The sequence below is a fragment of the Athene noctua genome, chromosome 7 (assembly GCF_965140245.1).
Source record: "Athene noctua chromosome 7, bAthNoc1.hap1.1, whole genome shotgun sequence".
Taxonomy (NCBI): domain Eukaryota; kingdom Metazoa; phylum Chordata; class Aves; order Strigiformes; family Strigidae; genus Athene; species Athene noctua.
The window spans coordinates 29049356-29065310 of NC_134043.1; the positions used below are offsets into that span (position 1 = coordinate 29049356).

General features: G+C 39.4%; 1 protein-coding gene across 14 annotated transcripts in view; it reads left to right on the top strand.

Annotated features, from left to right (window-relative positions):
- AGAP1 (ArfGAP with GTPase domain, ankyrin repeat and PH domain 1) overlaps positions 1 to 15955 on the top strand; it is a 396570-nt gene that overhangs the window by 298256 nt on the left and 82359 nt on the right. For 13 of the 14 annotated variants that reach the window (XM_074910246.1, XM_074910247.1, XM_074910249.1 and 10 more), the window contains one exon: positions 1210 to 1371. The exons of the other annotated variant lie outside the window; for it this stretch is intronic. In XM_074910246.1, coding sequence (XP_074766347.1) covers positions 1210 to 1371 — 162 coding nt within the window. The remainder of the gene's footprint in view (positions 1 to 1209; positions 1372 to 15955) is intronic. 14 annotated transcript variants of the gene reach the window in all.

The following is a 15955-nucleotide window of genomic DNA, read 5'->3' on the forward strand; positions in this document are numbered from 1 at the left end:
AAAAAACCTCAAAGGTTGTTTTTTAAATAGTTTCTGACGATATTTTTCTGACTTCGTCTGAAGTGCAACCCTGGTGTTGCACTTAAGTGCAATGTGGTGTCTACCCAAGGTTCTGGGAACAGCTTCACTTTAAATGAGAGCAAGGACTTTAAGTGAAGTGTAGGGTATTATGTTATATTTCGTAATTTTAAATTACCAAAACCTAGAACTGCATTTAGCACTAATCCTAACCAAAAGATTGGTTGCAATTAAACTACAATAATATTACCAACCTTGGGGGAAAAATACTGGGTTAAAATTACTTGAATAGTTACAGTGTGAAAGGACCCAGATGGAGAGTGAAATTTCAAGTATGTCTTAATTTACTAAACTTGTGTTAAATAATGTTTACATGTTTCTTGACTGAAAAAGAGAAGCACTACTCAAAGAGAAGGCATTTATTATTACCAGCCGTTACATGAACCAGGGAAGAGACTGCGGGTCTCTACTTACGAGAGGGGGTGTCATCAACCTTTAATTTTGATCTGGTTGAGCGAGCTAATTGGTGGGGGGAGAAAATTGCTTTGTCATTAGTTCTTAAAATTATTGTATGTTGTGCTACCATAGCTAATACATTGGGAAACCAAACACACTGAACGTGGGATTATTTTTTTTCATTGGGAGTAGGTAGTAAGTGACCCTTTATCACACAGTATTAATTGTACCAGGTATACATGAGTTACACACCTTGTTTTCCCATGTTTATTGCCATTACCACCTCTTCTATGTGTGTTGTCTTTATTATTAATAAAAGCAGATAGCATTCAGAGGATGTTGAGATATCTCTGTGCCATTATGTATTAAAATATCCTAGTGGGATACAAGTTGATTTGAGTATCAGTAAGATCTTTGCAAGAAAGCAATTGGAAATAATAAAGTGATTTCCCATTGTTTTTTGTCAGTTCCAGCTGGTCTGCTTCTAAAATTGATGCAGAGTCCCGTTGATTTAATAGGACTTGAATCAGAACTTCAGCCAAGTTGCCTTTTTGTATCTTTTTGAAAGAGGATATTGTTAGGAGACTCTCCTGTAGCCTTTGGAAGTCAATGAGCTCAAGAAGTTAGCTGCTAACAGACAGCAAGGGGTTGTATCTTGGATTCTAGCAATCATTAATTTAAATTATGCAGTATTTTAAATTTTCTTCCTTTTTTTTTCTTCTCCCCAAACTGCAGACACCGGGTTAGGAGATTCTGTGTGTTCAAGCCCCAGTATATCCAGTACAACGAGCCCTAAACTTGATCCACCTCCTTCACCTCACGCCAACAGAAAGAAACACCGCAGGAAGAAAAGCACCAGCAATTTCAAAGCTGATGGTATCTCTGGCACAGCTGAAGGTAAGCTGGTGGAAGTCTGAATTTTGAAAATACCATTCCAAAGACCATTGTTAAGTACAACTCAACTACACCATTGGCTTTGCCTGCAGCAGGTGAAGAGAATTGTACTGAAGTAGAGAAATTTAAGACTGATCTTTTAATGATGAAGCTGAATAATCTGAGGCATCATGATGGTGAATTAGACTGTCTGAAACATGTTTGGAACCAATTTTTTTAATAAAAAAGTGTCCCCAAGTTAATACGGAGCATCATTAGCCATAAAGGTAAGGCACAGGCATACTTATGAAGAAAAAAGAAGGAAAAAGTCAGGTTCACTCAGTAGCCCACACATCACATTAGAACTTGTGTATTTTTTCAGTATTATTAAATCTCATGTTATGTCTTCTGCTTAGACACATCCTGAGCTCTAGAATCACAAACACTTCTGATGCCTGTTATTGTTTGAATATTCAGTTGCTCATGGAAAGATTGTGTTATTTGAGGATAAAAAGGAAAAGGGGAGAGTTTAAATGTTTGGGTTCTTTTTTAAGAACCAGAAAGGAAAAGCCAAAAAGAACTTCTTTTTTCCCTTAGTTTAGCTTACTATTTCCAACGTGAACACTGCTATAGCTGTTCAATGCCCTTCTGAAGGGGTAACAATGTGTACAGTAGCCAGATATGATATAAAACATGCTTGTATCTTTAGAAAAGAAGAAAAGAAACATGCTAGGATTCAACCAAAAGAGCTCCAGAAAAAAAGATGAACAAGGGTAGTTGGAAAGCTCAGAAACTGGGAAGTCAACATATAAGAAGAGATGAAAAACGGAGACAATGGAATAACATTGTCGGAAAAGGGGAGTGTTGAGTAAGAAAAAGATGCAGTTGTAAGCATTGGAGAGTAAAAAACAGCTAATTCAGTATCAAAGAGCATTGGAACAAGTTCTGAAAAAAGGATGACAATTGCGGACAGCTGAAGAGACATTAAAAATAGATGTGATAATAGTATACAACTGAGAAGGGGCATGTTAACTACTACTTAGTCATCCTTATTTTCCATTTATTTAATTTCTCAATTGCACTTCTTTCACATACGGAATTTATTTCCCCAGTTATCTATACAAATCCTTTTTTAAAAGCCATCAGCTTTTTTTCATAATAGCTCCTGTTGCGTTCTCTTTCCAGTCATTTAACTATCTTTACTGTTAGTTTCCCCCTAGTTTATGGCCTGAAGCCAAATTTCATTTTAACCTTTCATTTTTAATTTGTCGTCTTTTTCTAACAATCCCTTTTGCCCCACTTATTTTCATACCTCAATGGCAAGTTATAGAGGGGATTTTTCAGAGTGCTCGACATTGGTCCAAGACTATTTTGTTGAAGTCAATATGAATCAAGACCAGCTGGATATCAAGAGCTTTTGAAAATTTCTTTCTAAGTAGTTAATACGTGTATGTTTTCTTTCTCCCGGGGAGATTATTTTCACAAGTTACTGGAGCTGGAGCCTGTGTGGTCCTGGTCTACAGGCACAGACTTCTGACCTGCAGCGAGCAACGGGGGATGTGCAGTTGTGCATCTTGCCCCCGAAATCCCTATTCTGCTTGGAGTGGGGTGTACGTGCTACTGCATCCTTCTGTTTTCTCTTGCTGTTCTCCTTGTCTTCCAGCATCATAACATGCCAGTCTGAAATCCTTTTGTGGTAACTCAACAGAATTGTCACCTCTCATATAAATGGGATAAATACGCTTCCAGAAGGGCAAGAACTGACTGGCAAGCAGCAACTAAGTAATACACAGGGAGCATTAAAAGCAGGAGTGAGTGCCAACATTTCCTTTACAGTCTTGGTATCTCTACATTAACCCGTCAGTTTTCTTTGATCTGCTTCTTCTTACATGTCTTCTGAGATGGGCACTCTTTTCTGGTTTGGGGCTTACAGTTGTGTCTTGGGTGGGCCACAGTGGTTGTTATATATATGTCTTTATAACATCTCTTTTAAAGCACAACCCAGTGAAAAACACTTGTGGCGCTTGGCCATAAGGATGGAATCGCAACGTTCTACACAGCATACTTGCCATGTGTGAGAGGAACTCTGGGCATCGTTCAGCAGATGACTAATCTCCCTGGCCCTTGAATCCTTAGCAAGGTTGGGAGGAGATGCCTGACAGGACAGTCAGCCTCGTCTGTCAGCGGTAGCTGAAGGAAAAAGCAGTGAAGTGTGCTTGAGTTCCATGCCCTTTTAGAAAAAGGGCATCTCAGCAAAAGTACTAATGATTGTAGATTCCCACGTAGTACTTTCTAGTAAGGCTAACAAAGGCTGGGGGTTGCTTTTTCCAAATCCTGGCATGTGGGCACTTGCAACCTTTGTCTGTATTTCCCATTACTTGTGTTGGTGCAAGCTAGAAGTTACATTTGGTATGCTTTATGGTTGACCGAACAGGTAGTGTCGATCTCTGAGCTTCCTGTGATGCTGAATGATGGGAATAACTCCAGTCCTGGAAGTGTCACAAGCCAGTCTCCTGCTAGTGGGCTGTGTGTCTGAAATGCTTCAGTCTGTCAGGGGTTTTTCTCCAAATAGTTGAATGTAGCATTTTCACATCTGTCTTGCAATTCTAAGCAGTTTTCAGTTCAGTAATTCAGCCTTTCTCCAGGAATAGACTTATTTCTGCGTTCTCCAGTGCTTGGCTACAAGTATGTCCAATGACCTCAAAGATTCCCTTTTAGATTTTTCTTCCTCCACACTCGCTGTAAGCATAGATTTAAACCCTCAGAAAATTACTGCAGTTTTGAAGACCTCAAATTCAAATTAAACAGCAAAAGGAAGATGTTCTGAGAGATGCATGCTTTGCCTTGGCAGCTTTGATCAAGTGTTTGAGATACGGCAGGTGACTTACTAAAAAGAGGGTACAGAAGACTCTGGTGATAATCATGGGAGAACCTTATCTTCCTTCCTTCTGGAAATCCTCAGCTCACTGTGAAAAGGAGGAGGAGGATCCTCCGGCAGTAGCTATTCTCAGACAGTTACAATGGATCAGAGTTAAATAATTTGGGTGATTCTGGATTTTATGTTGCCTCCCTTTGGGTCCAGGCATGTTTCAGGTGTCAGCTTTCAAACAGAAATTCTGGGTTCCTTCATTTTGCGTAGCAAAGTTTAGGTGTTCAGTGAGGTTTAAATCTGGTCTTCAGCAAACTCTAGCATTTTTAGTGCACTTTGTGGTCTTTTTTTCCTCCTTGAACGTGCCTGCTTTGATCATTGACCTCTGCCCAAGTATTCAGATATCACGATGATGGACACTAGTGAGCCCAGGGTGATTCACTAATTCCAAGGACAGATGCTCATCTCTCTTATGCCCTTCCATAAAGGTCATGCTGATTCTTCTTTCTCCACACTATCTGCACATGCACAGCCATCTCTTTCTGGGATTGATTCTTCATCTTACTTGGTTTATCTTCCTACAGGTTTTCCGAGACAATTGTTGCAGCAACAAAAATACTAAAGCAACTGTGCTGCAGTTGGATGAAAATTAAAATTCAATTCCTATTTTGGAGAACCAGATTCTTGTGAAACCTTTCCAGTGCAATGAAACGCAGAGAGAAATTTTTTTTAGTTCTCTGTACAGAACTTGTCACTGAAAAAATTTCTCAGTGTTTTTGAGGGTAGCAGCAGGAATGCTTACATTAGGCAAGGTGCCAGCAACCAGCAGTGTTTTTCCCACCATGCTGTCTAAACTTGCTCAGAGCAGGATTATACAGTGATGTGTTTCAAAGAGGAATAGCTGCTCAGAGCCCAGTCTGTTTTGGTATCCTTGTGCTGCTGCAGTTAGTGGAACAGCTAGTGATAACAGGAAGATTTTTCAGCTTGAAAACAAGTAAAAAAATTAAAAAGCTTTCTTGGACATACTCTTCACAAAGACCTTTCCTGGCATTTGTTTTTCTTACTCTTGTTAGTTTTAAAACTTCATGGCTATGCCAGCTTGAACCCACCTGCCCTCAATCCATCTCTGAGACTTCAGGAGCTATAGAAAGCCCAAGGTATGGCCATCTTCAGCATCAAATCTGGATCATCCGTGCCCTGCAAGTATTTCATTAACTAGAAGCTCTAGCCAATGGGGCCAGTGTTGCTGTCTGCTGTAGGGCTGGTCCAGCTGCCTCCAGGTAGATGGGTGAATTGGCTCCTTCGTCCAGGGAGATGCCAGGCAGATTTTCTCTCAACAGTGCAGGAAAAACAAGCGTAGCAATGTGTTCCCATTCGCAGATGGAGCTGAGAAACAGGAATTGGTTAGTAGGATAAGATCATAGAGTAGTAGTTAGCAACTCAGTAGACTTTGCAAACTCTTGTGTTTTCTCCATCAATCTGTGTTCCGCGTTATTCATCACTGGTTTCTAAAGAACTTTTGAAGACAATGAAGGACCTTTGATATTTCTTTTTAGAACTGTTTTCCTAAACTGAAGATATTTGTTCTCTGCCTCTTATAAAGTAGTTGCTTTTCCCTGTGCTTTTCTGATCTGTGCAGTGTAGCCCCCAACTATAGGTGTACACTGTCTGGCTTGAGGCTAAGGATGAACCCCAGTTTACTGAGAAATTGTTGATTTTTATTTTTTTTTTTTCTGGAGTGAACTTGTAAAGGTGTTTCAAAAGCTTGTGTTCTTCACATGCAGGTTTTATAACAGTGAAGTCATTCTTCTGTTCTGAATCTCAGGGAGTGTTGAAGATGAACTGTAGGTTAGTTGGAAATGGAAATATGCTCATTTGTTTTTTGTGAATGGAAAACTGGGTTTAGTCAGACTTCTCATTTGTTTTAGCAATAAGCAAAAATCTCACTGCTTTCATGTGGTTTCTCAGCTGCATGGGAACTTGAGTCCAGGAGGGTGGGACAAGGTACAAAAATCCAAGAGAGATGTCAGTTTATTCCCAAGACTTCCTGGCTCCTTTCAGCGATCCCAAAAACAGAACGACAGAGCAACTTAGGGAAATGCAGTTCTTAGCATCGATCTCTGGAATCTGTATAATAGCTGAAAATTGGATATTTTGTGTAAATTGGAAGCAATACTGCTGTCAGCTGAATGTGCAGGATATGATGCATGAAAAAACCTGTGCATTTTACCTGCAGCTTCTCACCCTAACCTTTCCTTAGTCTAATCCTTCAAGCATCCCCATGATTTACCTTTGGCACTATATGCTGAAATGATTTAAACATGCTTGGCTTTTTACACGGCTCTGTGCATAGTCTTCTTCAGTTTTAACATACATTTCCTGAGGTGCGTAGTTCTAGTAAGCATGCTGAGGACAGACTGAACTAAAAAAATGAAATTTCTCTAACCAGGTATTAAAAAAAAAAAGTTAATTGGGAATTTTGAAAATCTAGTGGAACTGCCTCTGAGGCCTATTCAATAAAACAGATGCAAACAATGAGCTATAGTGTTTGTGGGAGAGTAGATTCTTCCTTTGACAGATGGACTTGACACTGTTGATGCTAATATTTATAATACATTTAATTAAGCACCATGATAAAGGAATATATATTTTTACTTGATGCTCTTTTTCTTTTTTTTTTTTTTTTTTGGCTTTTTATGGTCTGGAAGAAACCTTCTGACATTGTCAGAGGACAGCATGTTCAGAAACCTTTCCAGCGCAAAAAGTCACAGCATCGTTACTCCCTTTTCTCTGCAAGGAAGATGTGAAATCTAATATCTTGACCTGCAGCTGCCGCAAGGGCAAAACTGCTCACCTATTAAAGAGTTTGTAACCTTTGGAATCAAATCTATTAGATGTCAAGGTCCCTGTATGGATTGTGTTGCTTGAAGTAATGCACAGAACTAAGCTGCCACCAAAACTTCTTCAAGTAAAAGCTCTTTTCAGTCTGTTGCAGGATAATTAAGTGTACTACTGCAGTTCTACAGGCAAGTAGATGTTGCCCATGTAGGAACTCCACAAAATTTATTCCTGGTAATCTTGTCATCCTAGTTATTTTACCTAGTACCTATAAATCAACTGTCAAATGGTGTACAGCCTGCACTGGGATGCTGCTACTGCCGCAATGACATGAGGGCTGAGCACACCAGCCTGGGGCAGGGACTTACCCATGGGCAGTAAAGCAGTAGCACAGAGTCAGGATAATTCAGCAGGGGAAACCAGTTGTTTCTTCATTATTTCCACACCCGATTTTTTTTTGCAATTACACTCTCCTTAAAGTGCTAAGAGATGTTTTACTCCTCTAAAAAATATACAAAAAAGTAAAAAACCCAAATGCGACCCATGTCAACAGGAGTGTGTCTATGCATGTTGTGATGGATTAGTGAGAGCAGGTTTTGTTTCTGTTCCTGGTCTATTCAGTGCCTGAAGTTTTGGAAAGTAAATATCCCATAGTTTTAAAAAATGTTCAGCAGTATTTAAAGTGAGATTGATACAAAAGTGACATTTTGACTGCATTGTTGAATGAGGAGAAGAAACGTTTTTTAGAACTTGGGAGGGTTTGCAGTGTAAACAGATAGGAAGGTTGGAGGTTTTTTTAATAGCTTTGCAATTCATTTGGGGTTACCGCTGAATTCTTTTCATATACAGTTTGTTGATCGTAATGTCATTTGTGTAGTCCTCCTGTGCATGAAACATTTCAGAAATCTCAGCAAGTGACATTTTGCTGAATTTCTTACTGCACACAGAGAACCAAGGTCTGCTTTGCTAATAGTCACTAAATCTGGAGTTTAACAATCTTCCTTTTAGTAAGATTTTAGGAGTGTGGTTTGCTAAGTAAGTATATGCATTCTTACTTTGTTGATTATCTCGGACGAGTTGTAGGCCTTGCCTGATCTAGTTATTCTCTGCTTTTAGCTTCATTGTAGGTAAAAATGTCTTAAAAACAAAACAAAACAAAAAACCCAGTCTTAGTTGGCATTAAAAACTAAACAAAAATGAGCAAAATATCTAGCTGTATTTTCTTCTGGCTGCATTAGAACTTACAAAAAAAAATATCAACAGTGTGTGACCATATTTGTTGTCTGTAATGCCAAATGCTTGTTTTGATTTAAGCGTACTGCGGGTGTCTTGGAGGTTATCACCTATTCAGTGTCAAAACACTGGTTGTAATTCCACTGATCATCAGTAACTTCATTCACTGCTTCATAGGAGATACAGTACTGGCCAATTGCTATACACCTGAGAAACAGGAGGGCAGAAATTAATAAAATGTAGACCGAATCTTCAGAGACTTACTTTCAACCAAGGCATAAAGGTCACTTGTTGGGAAACCTTCAGCCTCGGTCGTCACAGCCTATCTGACATGAAAGGTTTGCTGCTGAAAGACATTTATGTTGATGCCGAGGAGTGAAAGACAAGGGAGGTGAAGCTCATCTATTGTTTTAACCTACTTCATTGCAGGCTAAACAAGTTGAAAGATTCCTTCTTCTCTTTAAAACCACTGTTAGCTCAGGGTCGGAAGAGGCTGCAGGTTCCGCCTACCTGGTTGAAAGGAAAAGTGTCGCAGTGGTGGTCAGCAGGAAAGGCGATTCGGGAAAGGTTGAGTCCCAGGATGTAATTGGCAGTGGTTGTGCGCACTGGCGCATCTGGATAGCTACAGAAAGATAACACTTTCTTCTTACATTTCTCTGCAACGTTGTCCCACTCAGTACATTAGATGCTCTGTGTTGTGACTGCAGAAGTGTGCACTATATATCTTTAGTACAACTGCTGCACTGCGATTTGGCCTGATTTTTTGGAAAAGGAAGAAGTTTTAAGTAGCTTTATGATTGAATGAAAATATGTGACTCCTTAGTGTTTTACTGGCTTCAGGTAATTAGTGTCCTTAGAACTATGCTGTCAGCCTGAGACAGAGGCCTTGATTATGAAGGAGGTTCCTGATGTCCACAAGATGATGTTTACAAGATATCAAGAAGTACTTGTAAAATATTAATCCTGATAGAGAAGTTAATTCCATTTTGTGACTTAAGAGTGTCTACTTTAAATATTCCTTGCCAGTTTTTCCAGAGCATAAGACCATGTAATTTCATTATGAATCTCTATGCCTAAATTAAAGTATCTTGAGGATAAAATGAGATTATTATGTATTGTAGCACTATAGTAAATGAAAAGACTAAAATAAGGTCACTGTGTTAAGTATAACTTTGTTCTCCTGTTCACTACATAACAAAACTCTTGAGCCAAGGTGTCACAATTTGAATGAACAGGCTATTTTGGTGTAGAAGGAAGACTTCATTTTTGAAGGATGCTTTGTCCTTCTTGGATGCATCATCTTATTGGAACTGAGCTACGGAGGTACACACTAGGAAGAAGCTTCCTTTAAAGAGTGGAAGTCCTAAGTAATTCCCTTCAGAAGACACTAAGCAACTAAGCCAAAAGCACTGGATTAGACAAATATGAAGAAGAAAAATCCATGGTCTCTTACGACCTCTCCCAAGATGTCCCCCAACCATGGACTGTTCTGCAAGGTATTGCTGTATCTGGTGCTGTTCTGCTCTTTGTAGGCATCTCCCACTAGTTGCTGATGAAAGCATAGCAGGCTACATGGATCTTTTGCCCCAGCCTGTTGTGGCTGTTTGTAGGCTCTGCTTCTCTATGGCATGCCTTGTTAAATTTGATGTTTGCCTTAGGAGGCGCAGGGCAGCTTTGATGGGAGGGTTTATGGAATGCCAGCTGATTACAGGCATGATTTTTTTATTCATAATATGTAACGTGAGATTAATGACAATGGCTTGATTGTGGAAGTTTGCCAGGTATAGCTCAAACCTGGAATTCAGGGGGGAATGTGTCAATAGGTCTGATCTACCCTGGGATTATAAAACATGCTCGTGGCATTACGCTAAAAAGAACTCATAATCACATGGTACATACAGAACAGAATGTAGAAATAACAAGTTAGTAATTTTTTTTATTGCAGAACCCTACATTTTAGTCAATTACGGGTAAGCCCTGCAGAATATATGCTGCTACTCGTGCATTCTTAGGGCTAAGAACCTATCTGAGCAGTGTTGGAAAATACAGCCTCCTTGCTCCAGGTCTGAAGAACCTCATTGGACAGTAAAACCACACCTGCCTTTAAATCCAGGTGAAACAAGTGATGATCTTTCCCAAATACACAGCTTTGCTGGTCATCTCCCTTTTGTGCTCTGAATAAATGTATTCCAGTCTTGGCATCTAGCATGAGAGATGTAGAAAGTCTCATTTGATGAAGTTTTGTGAATTCAGGTGTACCAAATGTCTGCTGTCTGCTTACAGGGAAATGAGAGTGAAGATGATATTTTCCAACTGATTCCAATTCAAGAGTCTGCCTGCACAGGATTTGCCAAGCATCATGGGTCTAACATTCTCTTTTGTACCTTGTAGGCATTACAGATTTGGGGAATTTGCTAGTTTTACTGCATGCAGATAGACTCTATACTCCACCAGTTGCAGCCAATTGCTTCCTCCGCTCCCTTTTAATGCTGGTGAGATTTTTTTGCAGCTCTCTTAGACTTTAGGATAAAATGACAGCCTATAGATCAAGGAACATTTTTGCCCTTTTTGTTTTGGTTCTTTATCAAAATGTTTGTGACACCTTTTAAAAAGCAGGTCCAAACCAAAACTGAGGAAGGTGATGATGTATATGAACAATTTTATTAAATAAAGTTGTTGAATATGCACATATTTATCCCAGGATTTTTTCTTTAAGAAAAGTGGGCAATATGCAAAAGTCTGAGCAATTTAAAGTAGTTTTGCTTGAAGAGATGATAATTGTCCTGATTTCAGCTGGGATAGTTAATTTTTCTTCTTAGTAGCTAGAATAGTGCTGTGTTTTGGATTCAGTATGTGCTTTGGTATGAGATCCCTTTGTGATTTTGGTTCTTCCAAAATTATCTATTAATCCTGAGATTGATGTTTTTAAGCTTTTTTTTCCCCTCACTTCTTTATTTTAATGGGTGTTAGCCTCTTCCTATGATGATCTTCAAAGGGGGGCTTGACATCAGCTAGGCATGATGTTTCAACCTTTCTTGGACTACAGGTTGCAGTATCAGCAACATGTGCATTGAGAAGTGCTGTGCACCTCTGGTTCTTGCATGGCGAAAGAGCTCATGAGAGTCTGTGAAGTGTGGAGCTGGGTATCCTCATCTTGCCCTGAGGAGGAGTCTCTGAATGGTGTGTGTTTGGAAAGGTGACCAACTAATATGAGAGAGTGGGGTTCTTGAGAGTGAAATGCCACGTGGAGAGCGCTATGGGAGGCGATTTAATCTTCCATAGATTTAGGTGGTGTGGGTGGGTGTTCTTAACTAGACTGACATCTCCTTCCCCTTAAGCAGTAGGCTCTTGTCTGATCATAGCCGCCTTCTCCATTTGACAAACTGCAACTCCAGAGCCATTCCAGTTTTGATGCTCTGTGGTATTGATGTCAGGCATTTACAAGACAACGCTGTCACAGTAACGTAGACCTCTTTTTCTTTCAAACTCTTGACTCGTCAGTCATTCCAAACCCATGTTGTTTTGTCAAGTTTTAATCAAGTAGTTGCCTTAAATTAGCTGTCAAATTCAGTGAGCAGATACTGTCTTTCCATATGAAGTTCCTGCTGCAGATACGCGTGCTGTGCATGAGATTTCAGTGCTGAGCTTGCTGCATGTTTGTTTTATATCCTGTGCTTTAATCTCATGTTTTCAATCCCTCCACCTTTCTCTTTACAGATAGGTTACTTGTGATAGATGTTATGCATTATATGTAGTGTGCAACTTCAGTGAAAGGAGTAGGTAAAAAGAAAACTTAAACAGGCCTCACCATTGACATTTTCCTACACACACACCCCCCCACACCCCAAAAAAAAAAATTAATAAAGGTTTCTTTTGTGAGCATGAGATGGAGAAAATTGGCCATTTGTCTGTGAGGTAATAGGCTTTGGTATAATATGAAAATCTATCAAATGATTAAATTCAATGACATTAAATCACAATTCATGAAAGGAGAATACTGCACAGTTTAATTCTATTTAATTTTTGAGGGGAAAAAAAAAGCAAAAAAAAAAATGTTTGAGTTTCTCTTAAGCTGATTTCTCTGTGCTCTTTCTTAAAAGTGCCTTTCTAGTTGCCACACAGTGATGTGATCATTATCTGTCACCTCGTCGCCTTGCTGCCTCAACACGCAGTAAAATACAAAAAAAAAAAAAAAAAGGGAGAGGGGAAAAAAAAAGACCAGAGGAGCTTGTGAAGTATGACTTCCTATCCCAAGACTCATTGCCTGCGATTCGTACCGCTTGACAGTAATGATCTTATTACAGTACTCTGGACCTTGAAGAGATTTCATGAGGAGAGCGAAAGGACGTGCCTCCATGTAATCAAGTGGCGCTGAATATTCCACACGTTTTTGATCACACACTGATTGGGCACAGTTTTAGCCCATCTTCTAGTCAATTATGCATGGCCCCTCGTGCTCCTGTGATAGTCAGAAACATTGATAGCTGTTGTCTGGGGGGGCTGGCAGCCAGCCAGGGGTTTGAAGTGCAGTCATTCTGGGAGAAGTGCTTTTTAGTTGGAATTGATTACCTTTCTTTAGGTTTTTGCTTAATGGCAAAACTGTATTGGAGAGGGCTTCAGGTGAAAAATGGACGTATTAGCCATTTAGAGTAGCTGAACTCCTAGTCAATTTTTAGCTTTCCCCTGTTTCCATCTAATTTATATTTAATGATGTAACGTTTGATAATATTTAAGATATTTCATTTTCAGTTGCTGCTGAGCACACATGTTGAGCACATGTTAAATTACAGCGTATCAATTTTCAGGTTTTCGAAATTAATCCAGTTTAACCTTCAGCTGCAAGAACATGTCTCTTTTGGCACCTGTTCCAGCGATTGTTCAGATTATATGCAAGTGGCATGAAGACGATGTTACCAAGCAGAGCAAGTGGTGTTTTCATCCCATAATGAGGATAAATCTGCACGCTTTAAAAGAAGCAAAGGGTTGGTAGCTGGGTCCTTAGTTTAGATTTTCTTGTCTCAGAGGCTGATTAGGCTGCTGTTAATTTCTTGCCTATAAAAATGTCACATCTTTCTTAATTCAGATTCCTTCTGAAATGAAAAGAGAATCATTAAAGGCATGCATATCAAACTCAAAGCACCATGTAAGAAAATATTTAATTATAAGCTATGCTTCTTGTTCCATTATCACCAATCTTGTTTCTCATATTTGAGTATCTAGTTTTGGGATGTACATGTAGCTTGGAGAGATGGGAGTAAGACTTTATAGTAGGCTGAAGTACAACATTATATTAGCGTCAACATTGTACTCAGGCGTCAGATGAAGAGCTTGTTTCCCCTGCTTGGAATGTGCTGTGACCAGCAGTGAAAAGATGGAGTCAAAATACTCCCGTAGCACCCCAAATTTTTATTTCCACTTGTCAGTATAATTCTGCTCTACCTGTCTACTGCTGGCTGAAATAATCCAGCAGTCCTGTGAAAAGACACGGCAGGGTCTCAGCCTTTTCTGAAAGTGTTTCTGCCACTAAATGTTTCCCTCATGGAACTGCTTCCTTCCAAGTCCAACAATTTACAGGGATGCTTAAACAGGCGAAATGTGAATAAAAGCTCAGTTGCTCCTTAAACTTGCAAGTGAGACCTTCCTTATGGACACTGCCCTTCTTCTACTGCTTCCCTTTTAATTGGATTGTGGAGTGCTTTTTTTTTTCCTAAAACTAATCCAATGCTGGTCAGTCCTACTCCTTAAAAAACAGCTTTAGTTCTTTTAATTTATTCTTTTCTTTATAATCAGTTCTCATTTCCCATGCAGGGGCCAAATCAGAATTAAGAGTAAAATAAATAGTTGGTCTTGGTGGGGTTTTGCTATTTGAAACAGAACTGTTGGGTTTTCTTCCAATGATTTTGGGTTCAGCTGTTGTATGAGATTCCATATCCTAGTTTGGCGGGATTTATGTGTTTTAGTTTGTAGTAACATTTTACTACTTCTAGGCAGCCCACAAGAGCTATGAGAATCTTTTTTTCCCTTCTTTGGAAGAGAAGCTTCTCTCAATCTATATATTTGATGACCTATGTGTGCTTGATTGCTGTGCCAGCAGGCAGGATGGCTGTGTGCTGCCTGCACTGAGAACACAGGTTTTTCAGGCTGGGGGGCCTTGGGTCTTCTTGCTTGGTGAGATTTTGAACCAAGCCTTTAGAGCCCAACTTAGTAAACAACTCATGGCTCATGTTCAGCTTCTAATTTTTCATATTGGCCTCCATCAATAAGGTAAAGGCCTTACAAAGGTAAACTTTTAAGGGGGAGAAATTCTACACCTTTGGCTCTGTTGACTTTCTTTAAGTAGTATACGGAGTTGTTGGAGCCTGCTATCAACTCTACCCATGCTTTCCCTGAAGGATTATTTATCTAAGGGCTGGGAGGAGACAGGGATGGAACAGATTCCTTAGTAGCAGAAGATAGCTTGCAGGCATCTCATAACATAGTTAACAGCATGTATGCAGTGACGACAACTCCTGTGAGGCTCAGATATACCATGGCAAATTTCCCATTTGAATGGGATGCTGAAATGTCGGAAATAAAAAATAATGTTTGATAGGATATTGTTCTCACCTGGTAGGCTCCAGTTTCCAAGAAATGGTTGTTTGGCATTCGTCAGCTTCTGCTGCCACACATGCATCTTCTTCATTGGGGTTTTCAAACTGATATGGCATTGACTTGACTTTGACTTCCTTTGCGCCTCCTTCCCCAGTGCTTTGAATCTGTCTTTTTAATCTGGGGAGGAAGTGCTGCAGTTTGTGGTGATGGATTACAAAGCTAGGCTGGAGTATTTCTGACTGCTTCATTTGACAAGGAATTGGCAGCTCCCTTGAAGACTGTTTCAGCTCCCTTTTATTTCTCCTTTCCCAAGCTCCTCCTTTTGGGACTTCAGTGACTGTGTGCACAGTGTGCAATTGTCATGCAAGCTAGTATTTCAAGGGGGGCAAAAAAAAGGATATTTTAGTTTTTAAATCATCACTTGAAAATTGTTAGTGATGGTGACTGTTTTGTGATTATCATAAATGCCACTGCTTTTCAGCCAAGGTAATACATTGTAGTGGTAAACAAAGCACCAAAGTGATCTAGCCTATTTCCAGACAACTTGAATGCTTTAACCAACATATTTATACATAAAAGTACAGTTCATGATTTACTTAACCTTAAAATTGGAAGCCATCCTATTATATTGAGCTTAATATCATCATTGTTGTACACATAATTACTTTTTGGTTGGATGGCTGCCAGTCAGTGGGCTGTGAATGGTCAGGTATAAATAACTTTTTTTTAAAAAAAAACAGTTCAGATTTTCTGGTGAGACATGCTGTTTATCACACAAATGTCTCAGCAGTCTGAGCTTAGAAAGATGAATATAGTGAAGGAAATCATGTAATACTTATCCAGTGATTAGTACACATCTTTCTGCTTGTTACTGGCTTTTTAAAATATTTTTGCAGTCTCTGTAGATGCCTCACAGCCAGTAGTGTTAATTGAGTGCTAACTGTTTTTTTTTTTTCCTTGGTACTCTTTATTTGGATCTTGTTTGGTTAAGGAATACACTGACTTTCAAATTATTAAAAAGAAAAGTATTTTGAATACAGTGTTATCAAGCATATTTTCCATTTCCAGTGACTCATT